The sequence below is a fragment of the Urocitellus parryii genome, chromosome 1, assembly GCF_045843805.1.
Source record: "Urocitellus parryii isolate mUroPar1 chromosome 1, mUroPar1.hap1, whole genome shotgun sequence".
Lineage (NCBI taxonomy): Eukaryota > Metazoa > Chordata > Mammalia > Rodentia > Sciuridae > Urocitellus > Urocitellus parryii.
Window position 1 is genome coordinate 8,156,480 of NC_135531.1, and position 17,312 is coordinate 8,173,791.

Genomic DNA, 17,312 nt, shown 5'->3' on the forward strand with positions numbered 1-17,312 from the left:
ATACATGCAGTACTGAGGTGCGTGTATACATGGCTCAACACTTCCACCTGCTGGCTAGATGAACTGAGTCAAGTTATCGAATGGCCTGGGTTTTGTTTTAGGACTGCAACACTCCACATGAAGGGTCACTGTGTGAATCAAAGCCAAGGTATGTCAGGGGCTTAGCACTTGCTTGGCAATTATCCAGGTGTAAATAATCATCTCACTAAATAAATTAATATAAAACACGCTGGTTAAATGATCACCTGCATTTGACCAAGTAAAAACACATCTGAGCATCTGAAGCCTCTACTGTGCACTCTTTCTATTCCAAAGCTTAGAACATCAATATGGGGATGCCCTATGTTCAATCAATGAACAGATCACTCATAAGTTGTTGATATATCAAGAAACATTTATCTAAATGAATGAGAATGGATATTAAAAACAAAAAAGAATTCTAAGTTTCCAACTCTAACTCTTCAACTATCCATTCTACACATCAATTGACAGCTCTCCATTCCTTTCAGTGAGTCTGGGACCAGACACGGTGGCAGGGACGATGCTACAGCTTATGCCCTGAATGCCAGTCAAAGTCACCTGGTCACTGGGGGCTTACTGACCCGCTCCTCTGGGCTGTCCTCAGCTCTCAGTATTCCTTGGTCAACCGATAGATATGGCCCTTTCCCCAAGAACAGTGTGAGGAAATAAAAAAACAGAGACTGATAATGTTTACAGTGATGACCAGGACCTCAAGGACCAGCTCAGGGAGGTGAATTTGAGAGTTAGGAAAAAGGTCACCAGGGAAAGGGGCAGGCTGAGGTGTGGGAAAGGCCATCCAGTCAAAAGCTGGTAATCAAGCCTGCTGGAGGGGCCATCAGCCTGGGAGAAGACCTAAGTACAGTCAGGAAAGGAAGGATCCACAGGACAGGAGGCAGGGGGCCAGGAATCCTCAGTGAGGAGCAGGGACTTCAGTGGCCTCTGGGGATGCTCCAATTCCTGTGTGTGGTGGGGGTGATGGGGCGGGGGATGGAGCCCAGTGCATCCTGGGTTACCCTTCACACAGCCACGTGGCCTTGAAGCCCCAGATGCCTCATTCACTGGGCCTCCAACACTCATAGCAGGTCTGGAGCAGTTTTGTTTCCTCCATTTTCAAAGGGGATTATGGCTTGTTGAAAATGTGTGATTTACGTGGAGTTGCTGATTTGAGAAGGTCCAACTTGCCCACCGCACTGCCTCCTCCCCAAAGGAAAACCATCGTCTCTGCATGAGCATCGGTCCTGTGTGTCCAAAACCCACACCTGGAATCCCCCATCTCTTAAAGTCGACAGGAGTGTGGTGAATTAGGCACCTTTCTAAAGTTCCAGCTGGAAGGACAGACATGAACGTCCATTCTCTTATCTCCATTCCAAAGTCTCCATACTTCTGGTAAAATCTCCCAAATCACACATTCTTAGGCTCAATGAGCTAAAAATTATTTCATAAAAATACCTAAATGTTTTTAAAATAGAAAATTTCCATTTGCCACATTCATTTTTTTTTCTGGCAGTCATTGAAAATTTTAGATTCACTCATTTTAGGAAGTAACAATTTATTTCACAACATAGACACTCATGGTTTTTTTTAATTGGAAGATAAACTTGAATATAAGGATACAAGAAATATTTTAAGGCCTATAAAATATTTTAAAAGACTAACAGAACAACATGTAAGATTTCTTTGAAAAATACACTGAGCTCTGTAACATGATTCAGTTTCCCAACAAGCTGTAACAGAATCAATAGACCAATGTGGTAGATACAGCTTAGTCTCTTGCATGGACCAGGTTCAGAAAAAAGAGATCAAAACTTGGAGAGTCCACAATCCAAGTATCCAAACCACAGGTGAACAAATGGGGGAGGCCATGACCTGGGGGAAAGCAAAACATTTAACTGAACGTTATGAAGACAACCTTCGGACTTGCATAGACTGGCAACTCATAAACTGTATGTTCTCTGGACAATGAATGCTCAGCTGTTTCTCAGGTTGTTCTCATGTGTGCTGGGAACTGCCAACGTGTTATATTCTCTGCATGGCACTTTTTGTGCAATCTCCCTGTGGCTCTGTATGGAGTTCATGCCTTACCCCCAAAATACTTTAGTGGCAAAAGGAAGGCATCATTCATCCACTTGAAATGTGCAGGTTGAAAATACCAGTTTACAAATGACTTACTGGCAAGAAAAGAACCATCACCCAATACTGAAAGGGATCCATGGCTCCCTAGCTTTCAGATGCTCAATGTTCAATGAGTTTCATCACAGTGTTTTCAAAGAGCACCCTAAGAACTGATTTCAACGTATTACTTACTAAACTTGTACTAGAAAGGGCTGTGTTAAATCACCCCACAGGTTTGTCTTCATAAGTTTAAGGATTCCAGCACATTAGATCCTTTGTTCCATACTTGAATAATTAAGAAAAGGCTCAATCATCCCCACATCCCTGTCCCATGGGGCTTGTACATCATGGTATGCACATTAGGAGAGACAGAGGTCCCCTATGATGTTAGCATTTCCTAAAAGTTGACTAAACAAAGCAGAAGCTGGGAACACACTATGGGGGAGGCTGCATGCTATGGGGCAGATCTGATTTCAAACCCTAGCTCTGGTTTACACCAGGCAAGACCCCCTGCAGTGGTGAATCCCTCTGAGCCCTGGAGCACTGATCCTCAGAAAGACAATGCAGCCTCCATGGGAGCAAGGTATGGAGGATTAGAAGTGACCTGTGAGTGGGGTCTCCCATCTGTTATAAACAGTCATTATAACTCCCCCTTGGGCCTGGGGTAATAACTGGAGATAGCAAGGTTGTAATGCTTGCACCAACAGGCAGCCGATATGAAGGAAGACCATTTATTTTAAAATGACTTTTGACCTAGTGAAGATGATCAGGTTTGGTCTGCATCACAATTTTCAAAACATACCCCTCCCATCAGCACTGACAATCTGCCCAGGGCCTTCTGATAGAGGACACTGTCCAGCCTGAAAACGAGAAAACTGTGTCACATGACCCACAAACTTGCTTGACATGTTTTAAATCCTATCTAACCCCCCACCCCCGACCCTAGCCAGTTAAACTTCTGAGTTCACCACTGCATCCATTCCCAGCATCTCCCCAGATGCCTATCTGGTAAAATACCAAACTAGGCTGCTGACTCTGAAATCTTATTTTGTTCTGATTTTACAGAGCTGCTTCTTGTCCTTGCCACACACCACATTCCCAGCCCTCATTTGTCTTTATTTTGCTTGCTTTTTTCTTCAGTTCCAATTGTGAATTTCCAGCTACAGGAATGTTGTCAGTTCAGAGCACACAAGGGATTTACACCCTGGGGTGCTTTTGCCAAACAAGCTCTCACTTTACCCAGGATGGAGCCTGGCACAGTCACCGGAGCCTGTCAATGCTTCTGCTGTTGAACATTAGTGTCTGGTCCTAGGGTGAGGAGCGGAGCTCAGAGAGGAGCTCCTTTTAGAATCAGCACAAGTGACTTCTCCTCAAGGTACACAGAGCGGGTTTTCTTCCTCCACGTAAGTGACCTTTAATAATTAGAAAGCCAATAATTGTATTTAAATACCTCAAAGAGTCCTCATGAGGCTAGGGTAGCCTTGCGCCATCAATGTATCTCAGGCCAGGGGTCTTCAAGATGGTTACCAAAAGAGTCATGTTTTCTTAACTAAAAACGTCGTAGCTATAAGAAACAATCCTGCTAAAATGAGAATGCTTCTGAATTTCCAGGGAGTCCTGCTCCACAGGAGGTCACAGCTGGAATCTCAGAGAACAGAAGCCTTAGAGTTTCCTGATCCACCCAAGCATTTTCCCCAGAGAAAGAAAATGAGCAGGTGGCAGAGTGTTAGAGGATCATGTCCCTGTGGAGGTTCACACAGTTAGTCTATCCAGGAGGTAATGTCTTCAAGTTCCTACTGAGGGTTGATGCTGTGCCCAGCATTAGTTCCCCCAGAACTCACATGATTCACACAATACTACTGTGGACACACCACGTTTTCCCTCCCCCCTACACTTTTGGTGAGTTTATTGTTTCCTTAATTTGACGACCATTTTCTTGAAGGCATACTTTACAGCTTCTCTATTTTAAGCATCAACCATTAAACATTTATTATCCTCCTTTACAGTAATCATTTAATAAGGGTCACTAACGATTGATATCTTAATGCATTAAAGCTGTACAGGAATTTCTCTAAACACATAAATTCATTTTAAGAGTGATTTGGGCACAAGCGAAAATCTGATCTTAAAACATGGATTCGTTTTCAAACACATGCCTCAATGTTCCAGATTCCTCCGGAATGTTATCCAATCAAACACGTTGCCTTTGAAAAGTGAGTAAGTAATGGCTGAAAGGGGTTCCCAAACAAAATGGGAGTTTAAAAGGAACATTTTTTTTTCCCCAAATGCTTGAAATTGAGTCCGTTTCAAGCATAAAAATGTTTGGGGAGGGGCTTTTACTTGTTTTAAATTCTGGAATACAATTAATAGAATATTTACCTTTATTTCGCAACAATATTCATATTTTGCTTTTTGTGAAATGTGCTTATTTCTTACTCATTCAGCAGATGCTGACTAAGCAATGCTGATCAAGCCTTGACTGGGCTTCTGGCTCTGAGTAAGATGACTGAGCTCATGAAAGTGGCTCATGTACAATTTCTGTCCTCAAGGAATTAATAAACTAGTGGGGGAAACTAAGAAATAACTGTTCCCCCATGTCTCGGCCTGCTCAGGCTGCTATAATAAAAATACCAGGGTAGGTCCCCACCCCCCCAATGCTGAGAGTTGCATGCCGGGCAAGTGTTCTCTTACAGAACTATACCCCAGGCCCCGAGGGGAACTTACAAACAAAAGACACATTTCCTTACAGCTCTTCAGGCTCTAAAGTTCCCAGTTTCCTTTAGACTCAGTATCTGGTGAGGGCCTGCTTTCGGGTTCACACGGTGGAGAATTCAGGCGGCCTTTCTTAAGAGCTCTAGCCCTAGTCATGAGGGTCCCATTCCCATAGCTACTCACATCCCAAAGGCTGTGACACCCAGACTCACATCCCACATCATGGTGGCGTCACTTTGGGGGTTGCTTCAGTATGAATTTAGGGAGCACACCAATGACATTAATTCATTTATTTAAAAAGTATTTACTGAGTGCTTGCTATGTGTCCAGCACTGCTATAAGCATGTAAAATAAGTCGGCATACAGAATACATCAGCTCCAGACACCGGGACCGTTCATTCTGGTGGCAGAAGGAGGTGATGAGATTGCAATGGATCACGTTAAACACTGAGCGTGGAAAGAGGTCCTGAGGACCAGATAGGAGAGGGCCTGGCTTTAAAGTAAGGGGGCCAGGGTATAGCCCCATGGCAAAGGTGACATCTGGGCAAAGACTTGTAGAGTTGAAGCAGCTGGGCGGCTGGCTGAGGGGCAGAGCTGTCGGTTAGAACAGGGACTGGCACACTCCAACACCTGCCCCAGATCCGACCTGCAGTTTGTTTTGTGTTGAAGTTTTATCAGCACACAGCCACGCTCACGCAAGCCCTGGCAATGGCTGCTTCCGTTCTATATGGTGGAACTGAAAAGCTGCAACGAGATCATATGGACAGCAAAGCCTACCATATTTCATCTGTGGCCCTTTGTAGAAAACGTTTGTTGGGCCTTGGAAGAGAAGGAAGAGCCAGAGCCACTGTGCAGCCTTTGAGAGGCTGAGACTGAGGCAGCGAGAAGCGGGTCAATGAGATAAGGGCAGGGAGGGCATGGGCCGCCAGCTGCTGGCATTGTGGCTTTCTCCTCAGGTGAAATGGAGGATTTTGTAGACTTGGGGCAGGAGAAGACACCAGAGTCCCCAGGCTGTGCATGCAGGTGCAACCATGGACTGTGCCAAGAAGGGACAGGATAGACTCAAGCGGGTCTCAGGAAACAACCTTCAAGGCAAGCCATGGAGAAACAGGAATTCACCAGGAGGCAAAAACCCTGGCAAGTGAGGGCAGAATAAATACCCTGTGCACGGTGAGGAGCAGGATGTTCCCAGGAACTTCACATGGCTCCATGTAGGACACCAGAGAGCACATGGGTCTGTACAGGCAGACAGAGCAGGTTACACCAGCCAGGTAAGAGGACACAGACAAAATTTACAAAGGCACCCAGAGCCCTGGCCATCCCTGTTCCCCCTCTCCGTACCAGCCTGTGCTACAGTTGATGGAACAGCCTCACCTGGGTCACCGTGCACAGGTGCAGGTAAGACACCTATGTAGGAAATTGCACTGTACTCTAAGAAACTGCACTTGGAACTCTGGTATTAGGTCCTGGGAAGTGGATTGCTAAAGGAAGGTTGAGGAACCATACCAGATAGTTTTGTTGGGGTTCTGGGAGATAAGATGGGAAGTTTAGAAGTTGGCAGATCCTTCCTCGGAGTTCCCTGTGTCCAAACAGGACATCACCATAAACAGGTGGATCCCATCATTTGCCTGAAGATTAGCCTTGAGGCACCAGAGATCCTGAGAGACTGGAGTCTCCCAATGGCCACAGCCTACCAGGTCCTGGCCATATCTGAACACGTGTCCTCTCTGCCTATGTGCTTGTCTTGGCCTGGAGTGTCCCGGCAGTCATTTCTGCCAGCTCCTCACTGTGTCCTCTGAGGGAGTGATTCTAGAGTGGACGGAGCAAGGCAAGGTCCGTGGTAGAGACATGCATGGGGAGAGGTTCCCTTCCCGAGATCCTGGGGTGGGAAGGCTAAACAGGGAGGGAAGCAGTTCTAGGGAATGTATTTTTCCACACCAGTGCTCTGCAGGGAGGACAAAGAAACAGGGGCAAACCATCTCCATCTTTGGCAAAGCAGACAGAGAGCTCTCTTCTTCCTGCTCAGTGACTTCTTATGCTACTGAAAACCAGAAGGCGACATTGTCTGCCAAGAGAGGAAGATGCGCCTGATTGGGAAGCCTGAGAGACAGACACACTGACCCCACAGCACAGGAGGGAGGTGAGATGGTGGCCAGAAAGTGAGGCATGGTGGCCCTCATTCCCACCTGGGAGCGTTTCTTTGTTAGACAGTGATATGGGGTGGGTTGTGTCCCCTTAAAACTGACATTGAAGTCCTGACCTCTCTTTTTTGTGAACATGACCTTATTTGAAAAGTGTCTTTGCAGATGTAACCTAGTTAAAATGAGGTGCATAGGGTGGCTCTAGCCCAATGGCTGGTGTCTTCTAAGGAGCGAGGACTTTACACAGAGTCACACAGGAAGATGGCCATGTGACCATGGAGGCAGAGACAGGAGTGCCACCACAAGGCCCAGAACAGAAGCCACCAAAGCTCCAAGGAGCAAGGAAGGATCCCCCACGGGAGACCTTAAAGGCCCCTGGCCCTGGCAGCACCTGGATTTTGGAGCTGTAGCTCCAGAGCTCTGAGAGAGTAAACACTGTTCATTTGGAATCACACAGTTTGTGCTACTTTGTTTGGGAATTCTGGAGGAAAAAAATCCAGGAACCATCCACACTGTTCAAAATGTACTAGAGGCTGTCTTGACAAGGCAGAGTCGGCTGATGGCTGGCGGGAGGAGGATTCTTGGTCACATAATAGTTACTAGGAATGGACTAGGGATGGCTCTGCTGGTCCTCCATCAGTTAACTAGAAGAGAAAGGGACTGCCCCATGCATAGGCAAACTGTCCTGCACAGAGCAAATCACAGCAGTGAGCCGAAAAGCCAACATTTTGCTGACCTCGGTTAGCAGGTGCTATGTGCCAGGCTCCTCCTGCTGAGACAATTTTCTTTTATCCTCACAAAAAGGTTGGAAGAAACTGGAAAGCATCCAAAACAAAGGAGTGAGTATTGCTTATAATAAGTGAGCTGCTGTTAGCTGAGCAATGGCCTCCTGGAGGCTCCAGGTTGTGCAAAGGTCTGGAGATGCCATGATTGGGCAGTTCCAGGCAGGTGCTCAATGCCTGCATACGGCAGAGCAGGCCAGGGAGAGGCCATTCCCTAAGGACAGCAAGGGAGCCAAGTAGGCCTCTCAGTGCCAGAAAACAGGTTGAAAGGGGAGGCTGGTAGCTGCAGTAATTCAGGAACCAGAGGCCAAAGTGTTCATTCATTCACTGTCAACAACCACTTACTGACTGCCTGCCATGCAACAGATAAGTATCAGCCATGAGGAGTTCATGGCAACTACCTTAATTGATTGGTAACTGGTAATTAGGAGCCTGGTGCTAATCATCATCTTCATCCCACAGGCTCATCTTAGTCTCAGAGCAGCAGGCTCAGGGGGATAGTTAGGCCCAGTTTGCAGATGAGGAAACTGAGATTCAACCTCAAGTCCATCAGGCTTCAGAGCCTCTGCCTTCCACCTGCAAGCCTGAGGCTGAACATTAGGAAAGGCGCAGAGTGCTACCCCAAACCTCTGGGCTCCACAGCACAGTGAGGACACAGAAATACAAACAAGGCAGGGACGGATCAAGGGCAATGGAGCCAGGAACGAGTGTTGTGGTTCCCTGAGGAAGGAGAACTGGAGCGTCACGGAGGGCTCTCAGTGCAGGAATTGAAGGGTGCTGAGAAATGAGCCGAAAAACAAAGCCTGAGTGCAGGAGGGGAGGGAGTAAGGGAGGTTCTAGGAAGAAGATGCAGGGTGAGGAAGAGAGACCAGGAGAGGAAAAGGCAGGACCAGCTCCCCAGGCCCCTGACAGGGGGCGGAGTTCAGGCTTCATCCTGGAAACTGCAGCCCAGGATGAATTCACCTCTAGCAAGGGACGTGCTGGGCTTTCTGTGCTGGTTCACGGAGCCACACGGTTACTCAGCTGCCAGCTTTGCAAAGCCAGGGATGGCACAGGACAGTTCACATCGCTGACTTTTTAGAAAAATTCGAGGGCCTGCCACAGGCTCTGGCACTGTTCCAAGGGCACTGTCACTGCCTCAGTCCCACTGTCCCACGTGTCCATGAGCCCTATCACTCTCATTCACAATTACTTACCAGGCCAGTGGTCGCGACCACTTTGTACGCAGAATGAGACTTAGTAAAAAGTTGAAGGACATAAGAGTCAACGTGTTTAGAAACATCCGTCTGCTCCTCCTTGGGACGGAGGATGGTACCCTACAGTTCACCTGTTAACACCTGCAGCATTGTGCAGGCTCTGCGGATCCCCAGGAATGAACAAGGCCAATGCAATATGGTAAGGAAGCAGCTTTCTAGAGATAGGAAACATCAACATGTGGTGACAAATTGTGCCTCCTGCCACTAAGGATGTGGCAGAGCAGTGGCACGGTCACCGGGAGGTTCCAAGATGGACGGCCGGAGGAGGCTCCTCCAGGGAGACGCAGGAGCTGAGCCTGGAGGACTGAAAAGGCAGCTCCCTGGATCTGGGCGAGACTGTCCAGGCGGAGGGGACGGCTTGGGCAATGGGCCAGAGCAGGAGGGTCTTGGGTCATGGGAGGACTTCAGCGAGCAGCTTGCAGGGATGGATGGGAGGAGAGAGAGCAAGCAGATGTGGCCAGAGGTCATAGAACAGTCACTGCAAGCCAAAACCACCAGAGAGTGGAGTGTTCTTCTCCAAGCAAAGGGAAGGCAGGAAAGGGACAGGGACTAAAGCCACCGAGGTGACCTTATTCAACAGCTCGTGCTGGCTGCTCCAAGCAGAGTAGGTCAGAGAGGGGCTTGTGCAGCGTTTCAGGCAAGAACTGAGGAAATGGGAAGAAGCTCCCAGATCTAGAAGCCAGCACGTGGGCCTCAGTGGACAGGGTACAGTGTGTCTGGGGAGTGGGAAAAGGAATCGTCAGGGATGTACGAGTGTCCAGCTCAGATGAATGGCTGAATCTGGAGCCTGCTCTGGGCTGGACTGTGTACTCCTAAATTCATATGCTGAAACCCCAACCTCCAGTACCCCAGAACACAGATGCACTTGGTTATTAATGAGGTCATTAGGCTAAAACAAGGTCATTAGTGTCAGCCTGAATCCAGTATGGTCAGTGTCCTTAGGGAGTAGATTAGGATACCAACAAGTGGAAGGGAGCCCCCGTGAAGACCAGGAGGATTTGGTCATCTACATGGCAAGGACATGCCAGTCCTACAGAAGCCTTCATCTTGGACTCCAGCCTCTAAAACTGAAGAAAATGAGCATCTGTTGCTTAAGCCACCGGTCTGTGGTACTTTGTGATGGCAGCCACAGGACACTAACACAGTCCACCCAAGACAGGCAGCGGGACAGGGAAATGACAGGCAGGCATGACACTCCCGAGCCTGACAGAGCATGAGGCTCTCAGAGACAAAGCCAGACCTGCTGTGGTCCGAGCGAAGGCCCCGATCTGGGATTGGACTACAGGTGGCTCTGATGTGGTGGGGGTGGAGGGGACCTGGCAGTCACATCAATCAATTGGCTGAATCGGGAGCAATCAATCGGCTAAAAGCTCAGAGCATAAAAGCATCATTTAAAAAGGCTTTAAAACTACAACAGGAAATAGGAGCATTCTTGGACACGGCGGAGATATGGGTGTTGTTTACTTAGCTGGTTTGGGTTTCTTTGTTTTTGTCTTATTTATGAGTGAAGCAATGTGAGCATTTTTCTAAAATAATGACAGTCAATGTTGGAGAGGAATAAAGGAGAGGTTATGGTAAAAAAGAAAGGATGATGAATAATGTGACACTTTTAGAAAAGAGGGAGGGAGGGAGGGAAGGAAAGAAGGAAGGAAGGAACTCTAGAGCACAGCGGAAAGAATCAGCTGTGGACAAAAGTGACAATACAGGGCATGTTTGCAGGGTTCCTAAGGGGACACCTCTGAGACCTAGCATTTCTCTGGGAAATAAGAGGTGAAAGGCACCTGCTGAGATTCAGAGTAGGGGAGGGCTGGAGTGGGAAGTAGAAGGGGGACAGAGTGGGGACTGGGGACTGTGACTACTGCAGAGTCACCCTGAGGGCCTGTGCAGAGGGCAGAGGCTACACTACATCCCATCGCTTCTCCCCTCGGCTCTCTTCAGCATGCAGGGGGGAGGTTCCCTGGGGCTGGGTCTGCAGGGAGCAGGCAGGGGAGATTGGAAGTGGAAGATCTAAGGAGAAAGGACCTGGGATGAGCATATCCAGTAAAGGGCAGATGGCTTGCAAAGTCACTTGGTTCCAAGTCACTTGGTGAGAATAAGTTTTCTTAGGCCCAGCAGAGCAGGAGCAGAGCTACAGGGAGCCAACCGCCAGAGTCCATCTTGGGTGGAAGATGGGTCGTCGGAAGCCAGAGCAACCAGCAGAGGAAACAGCATCACAGGGTTCAGTAAAGGACAATGTGACCCCCAGAACACAAGATGGCACCTCACATGCAAGACCTGAGAGCCCTCAGGCCTGGCTCGCACTCTCTGCCTGAATTGAGGGTCTCCCATGGAGGCCAGATGGGTGTCCTCTTCTGAGAAATGTAGGTGATTCAATGTCATGTGAGCTCTGCTGACACCATGGACTGGGTGGAAGGTCCACCATATTTACCTTCAAATTATTTTCAATTTCTGGAATTACCAGATATATGAGTGGCAGTCCATGGGAGGAATCTAAAACATTAATCTCTCCATGCAGCAAATAATGTGTTATGCCCACCACAACCATGCCAAGCACAGAGGGGGCTCTTTTCCTACCTGCATGACATCACCCAATTCCCAAATGGAGAGGATTCCAGCCGGAAGGTAAGGGACTCTCACCACCTGACTGCCTGTCAGTTGTGTTTCAGGGTCTCATGGAAGGAGGGAGCCGTGTTTCTAACTCCCACTGCGGCCTGATGTTCTTAAGGCATCACTTTTGGGGAGAGAGACATGGTGCTTCCAGTTCCACTTTGTTGATTTTCATCAATGCTAATCACAAGCCTTTGTGGTGGCAGGCAGAGGTCTTGTTTGATTTTTCAACTGGTCCCTTTGCTTGTTATAAAAAATCAACAATAAATAGAACAACTTAAAGTCACACAGATGGAATTCCAGGGCCCCAAAGAGACTGCCCATCAAGTGTTGTTTTCAGTCAAAAACAATTCAACAAAGATTCTGTTAATGGGAGAAATCCAGTTATGGCTTCAGTTTGGGAGAACAATCCACGTTGCCATTTGGAAGCAATACTGCCATTCAGCTACCGTGGGAACTTAACGATGAGGACATTCTTTTTTCTACAAGGGGGTACTTAGAGGCAAACAGCGATGCTTAAGTTGATTATATAATTTGGCAAAATACTTTGTATGTGTATCTACACACACACACATCAAGATAAATATGCACATTGATAGCCAAACCAGTACTTTTATCCAAGGGATATTTGAAAATTTATAATTTTTTTTTTTTTTGTCATTACAATTGAGTGGAGGGCCGTGCACTAGCCACTGGCAGGTACAGTCAGAATGCTGCTGAACACCCTACAGCAAGGAGAATGCCTTTTCCAAAGCAAAGAATGACCATCCCCCACAGCAGTGTTGCTGGGGGTGAGAAATTCTTGTCTACACAATTCCCTTGTCCTGGGCAAAAGGGCATCCAACCTTCCTATAGCTGGAAACTTCAAATTAGTGAATATCACACTGGCAAACTCAGGACTGCATCTTTCTGGAAACTACCACATAAATGCTGAGTGACACATGGTACCCACACTGCCTTTGTGAGTGTGTGTGTGTGTGTGTGTGTGTGTGTGTGTGTGTGTGAGGTCACACTCATGCATGTGCAGAGCACAGGATTTCAGGTAGCACCTATCAGGACCCACAGCCAGTCTTGGATTGGATGGTCAGCACCCTCTTCTGACTTTGTCATGAGTAGGAAAACAACAGATCAGGAAAAAGCAGCTGAACTTTGATGACTGGTCAAATAACATAAGCCCTCTTATTATGGTCTAGCGGGTAAAGAACATCATTGATCTTTCTATTTACTAAAGAGTCACATGATGCTCTTCCAATCCTTAGTAAATGCATTACATTTAGATTTCTTTACAAAATGAAGATTTTGATTTTCTTTGGAAAGCCTGACAGTTCATTTTCAAGCATCAAATAACACAGTGTCACACACAAATGAGAGGGGGCACTGGAGTGACTGTGCGGCTTACCGTTCAGCCATTTGGAGTTGTACTGAGCCGTGCGGAGAGGCGGCAAAATCCCCAGGCTTCGGTAAATGGCGGGATCACGCCCTGGGAAATCCATGGCCGTTGCAGCATAGAGCTCCCCACCAGCCGTGAGCAGAGCCGTGGAGTTGTGCTGGGGACTGTATGGACAGCGGGCCATGCCACTGATCTGGTCATGGATCTCGGTCAGGTTACTCAACTGTTGTGAAGACAAGAGAGACAGCAGTTAGACTCCAAGAACCCTTAAAAGGTGCTGGTGGACCCCGTCTCTGCAGTTCTGAGTAAAGAGTGTGCAATAAACTCTCTGGGATCCTAGGAGATGACAAACTTTCACACTCCAACTTCATGAAGTCAGCCCGCTGTGGTCGGGACTGGAGAACCTATCATTCACTGTCTGTCTGCTTCCTTTAGAGCCACTGCACCTCATGCTACTGAATACCCACAACATGTGAAGTGAGATTATTGTATTTATGGTTCTGATTTATAATACATGAGTGCTGCTTATTTTCCACTTTGATGAAGAACCCCACTTCAATATCGGTAGATATATAAATCACAATAAAGGATTATATACAATTTGTTCAATAGAAACTGTGGATAAAAAGATTGCAAGTAGCCCTAAATAATGTGTTCTTGGCAATGACAGGCGGTGTGTGGACCATGTATGCGCATCCCTGTAATATATTTTCCTCTCAGTTGAGAGCCACAGGGGTGTCCTGGTATCATCTTGCTGAGTACAGCTTCCCACATGCAGGATTCCGGACAGTCACTGAATGAGAGGAGCTCCTTGGAGGTTGGGGGATCTGGCAAGAATCAATCTGGGTCCTAACTCTTAACTGAGAGTGAACAGTGCAGAGGGCTCCAGCGGAGGTGCAGGCACGCGGCTTGTCGACTGCTGGGCATCTGGCCCTGCGGAAGTTACTCAGACTCTCAGACTCTTTCATAAAACAGGCCCACGAAGAGGAGCCAGCTCACGGGGTAGACATCGAGGACTGAGACACTGCTGACGTCAAGCACTGAAGTGTGTGCAGAGCCTGGGAGCTCTCTGGAACATGGTCTCCTAGGGTCCGCCTCCTCCCATAATTCCCAATAACTGATCGTTAAGTTTTTATTTATTTATTTGTTTATTTTAGTTGTAGATGGACACAATACCTTTATTTTGTGTATTATTTTTATGTGGTGCTGAGGATCAAACCCTGTGCCTCACACCTGCAAGGCAAGCGCTCTACCACTGAGCCACAACCCCAGTCCCTGGTCATTAGGTTTTAAAGAAGGAACAGTAGAAACATGATGAATTAAGGTTGGGAGAGAAGTTGCCCTACCAGAGATTGACATAGTGGCATTTCCTCATTATATACCCCAAGAAAAATTAAATTAATACTCTGATAAAGAAGATCTCAGGCATGCGTGCTGACACTGCCATGCTCCTGCAATGGGACGTGCCTACTGAAGATCCCAGTCTGGAACAACAGGCTCAGAGAGAGGATCAGTTACACATTTACTTCACCCTTCTTCATAGTTGTTTGCTCTCTCTCTCTCTCTCTCTCTCTCTCTCTCTCTCTCTCTCTCTCTCTCGGTTTTACATGGTTTTAATCCAATTTATAGATTATATTTTCTTCCTCTGGATTCTGATTTTGATACTTAAACAATATCTCTTAGATAAGAAAATAAAAAGAATATGCTTCAGATTAATGTTTAGGGTCACTGGTAGGGAAAATGCTGATTGAAATAGTTTAAAGGACCAATAACTATTTATTTCCTTGTATTATTGGCATTTTCAATTAGAAATAAATCAACAAATTAGATATTTATTTTATCAAAGTTATTTTTAAATTAAAGAGAACCCCTTTGCCGTATAGAAATGCACTTAAAGCCTGAGTCTGGACAATCTTCAAAGCTAAGTTCTGGCGACTTCCATGCAGCCTACCGAGCGGTTGGTGCACACAGGTGTGAAGGCATTTGTTCCACAGGTGAAGAGCCGGTCGCCACCCACCAAAAGCACCCGGATGTAGTTCTGACACTCCTCCTGGAAAAGAAAAGCCAACAGACGATTGACAAGGCCTCTAAGGAAGAGGAAGAGAAGCATGAGTGCATTTTTTTGTCTGGCTAGTAAAAAAATAAATAAGCCTCTGAGATATTGACCAAAAGTCACAAAAAATGTTAATCTGGCTTTCCATATCTACAGCAGAAAATATTCATAATGATACAAGAATGTTCAATTAAATTCTCAAAGTCTGCATCTTCTTTTGATCATCATGGGTTCATTTTGAATTGTAGTGCAAACTTTATATTTTCCTGGGCATGTATTAGGAAAGTAAATAAAAGGAATCTATTAGATGCTTCTCGTGGAAAACCTCCCTGGCACTTCATAAAAACCTTGTAAATGCTTCTTCACTAGGAAGGTTGTATGTAAAACTGTCAAGAACTGGAACAAGTTTTTCTTGAGAGGCTCGAATTGTATTAAATGCACAGGAAATATCTATTGACTCTTATTAACTCACTGATTGGCAAGCAAAAATATCACAAATAAAGAAGGGTCCCCCCATGCTGGGGAAAATCTAGAGACGGGTTATTTTTTGTGGTAGGGCCATAGCAGTGACGGCTGTGTGTGCACACACAGCTCTTCAGTCATTCATTGGCTACTGTCCAGCAGGCACAGAGCTAGAAGTCACAGCGAAGGCTGCAAAATCAGAAGGGTTATAACTTTGTCTATACAGCTGGCCACATGCTATAATGAGGCTGCACAGAGGAACATTCTGTTACTCAGTTCCAAAGGGGAAAGGAAGAATGGAGGGGTGGGACGGCTTCCTGAGAAGTTGACCCCTCTGATGTGTTTTAAAGGAAGAAGGAGATTTTGTGAGGCTTCCTGGAGGAGGTGCTTAAAGGGTACATGCCAGCCTTTAGGGGACTGCACTGGGCTGAGGCTTGGTGGTGAGGGAAAGCACAGTGACTTCATTGGAACAGAAAAAGCAGTGCATATGCTGGGGGAGAGACCTGGGCCAGCCTAGTGAGTGAGCATTTTGCCCTGACACTGAAAGACCCATTAAATGCTGTTAGTGAGTGACATTTTGAATTGAGCTCATGCTTCCCATTAGAGGACACTGAGATTCAACGTGGAAGATAAGATAGACATGGGGAGGATGAAGCAAAGGGGTGTGTAGGGAGCCCCTTCATAATTCCCGCTCTGTCACTTCATGCCTGGACCAAGGTGTCAGATGTGATAGGACAATGCCAGAACCTGGCAAATCAGCAGGACATAGAGATAGGGCACAGGTGACACCCCATGGTGTCCTGACCATCAAATCACATACTGTGTGAACTCAGGACAGTGCAGATCCTGTGGCAGAGCAGTCCTCTCTCAGTCCCAGGGAAGCCCCATCTCAAATATGATACTGATCTGCAGAACCCACAGCCTGCCTCTGACAAGGAAAAGCACCCAGATACTGAATCTGCTTTTGAGCATGTATTGAAATACCATTACTGACCAGGGTGACAACAAATCATCACTGGTTGATAAACTGAGAAATAAAAAGAAACAACAAACAAACAAAAAGAAACCCCAGAAAGATCTCAGTTAACTTCAAAGGAGTAAGGAGTAAACAGAGACAGTCGAGTGGGCAACTGGGAAGTTGAGGCAGCCTGAGAAGCATGTTGTTCTCTGACCTCCTTATACTGGGGAAGGGGCAGCAGAGTCCCAAAGGAAAAGAGCCAACACAGGTATCCGAGAGTCCCTTCCCAGGCTGGGAACAGGAAGGACGTGGCAGAGATGCCCAGGAGTTTCTGCAAGCATGACATCCAGTGAGAATTAAAACAGGAAATGTGCCTGCCCCAGGGCCTGTGATGGGTGACATCTTCCAGAGCACAGGCAAGTATGCCTAAGGGCCATCATGGGTGACAGACAAGATAATGACGCCATGGTAGAGAGCAGGATGGAAAATCACCAAAAGTGCAGAGGCTGGGGATTTTGTTTGTTTTTTTTGTTGCTGCTTTTAGAGCTGTTTTAACAACAAGATGAGATGGAAAGGAACATTTCTTTTTTTAAAGCAAGAGCCTCCGTTGGGTACAAATGTACCAGGAGCAGCCAGATAAGCAGGGACAACACAGTCACGGATGAATTATTCCAAGAGGGTCATGCAGACTGAAGAGATACGGAGTTCTACAGGCCCGGTGGAAAAAGCAAGGGCCTCTAGTTGATTTTGGAAAGGGGAACAATCCAGATAGAAAATGAGGGGGAGGGGGATGTGCTTATCTCAATCTCACTCAAGAA

General features: G+C 46.8%; 1 protein-coding gene across 1 annotated transcript in view; it reads right to left on the minus strand.

The window, feature by feature from the left end:
• Sema5a (semaphorin 5A) overlaps window positions 1-17,312 on the minus strand; it is a 446,744-nt gene that overhangs the window by 141,593 nt on the left and 287,839 nt on the right. The window contains exons 7-8 of the mRNA XM_026397069.2: window positions 14,973-15,071; window positions 13,031-13,244 (exon numbers count right to left, since the gene is read on the minus strand). Coding sequence (XP_026252854.2) covers window positions 13,031-13,244; window positions 14,973-15,071 — 313 coding nt within the window. The remainder of the gene's footprint in view (window positions 1-13,030; window positions 13,245-14,972; window positions 15,072-17,312) is intronic.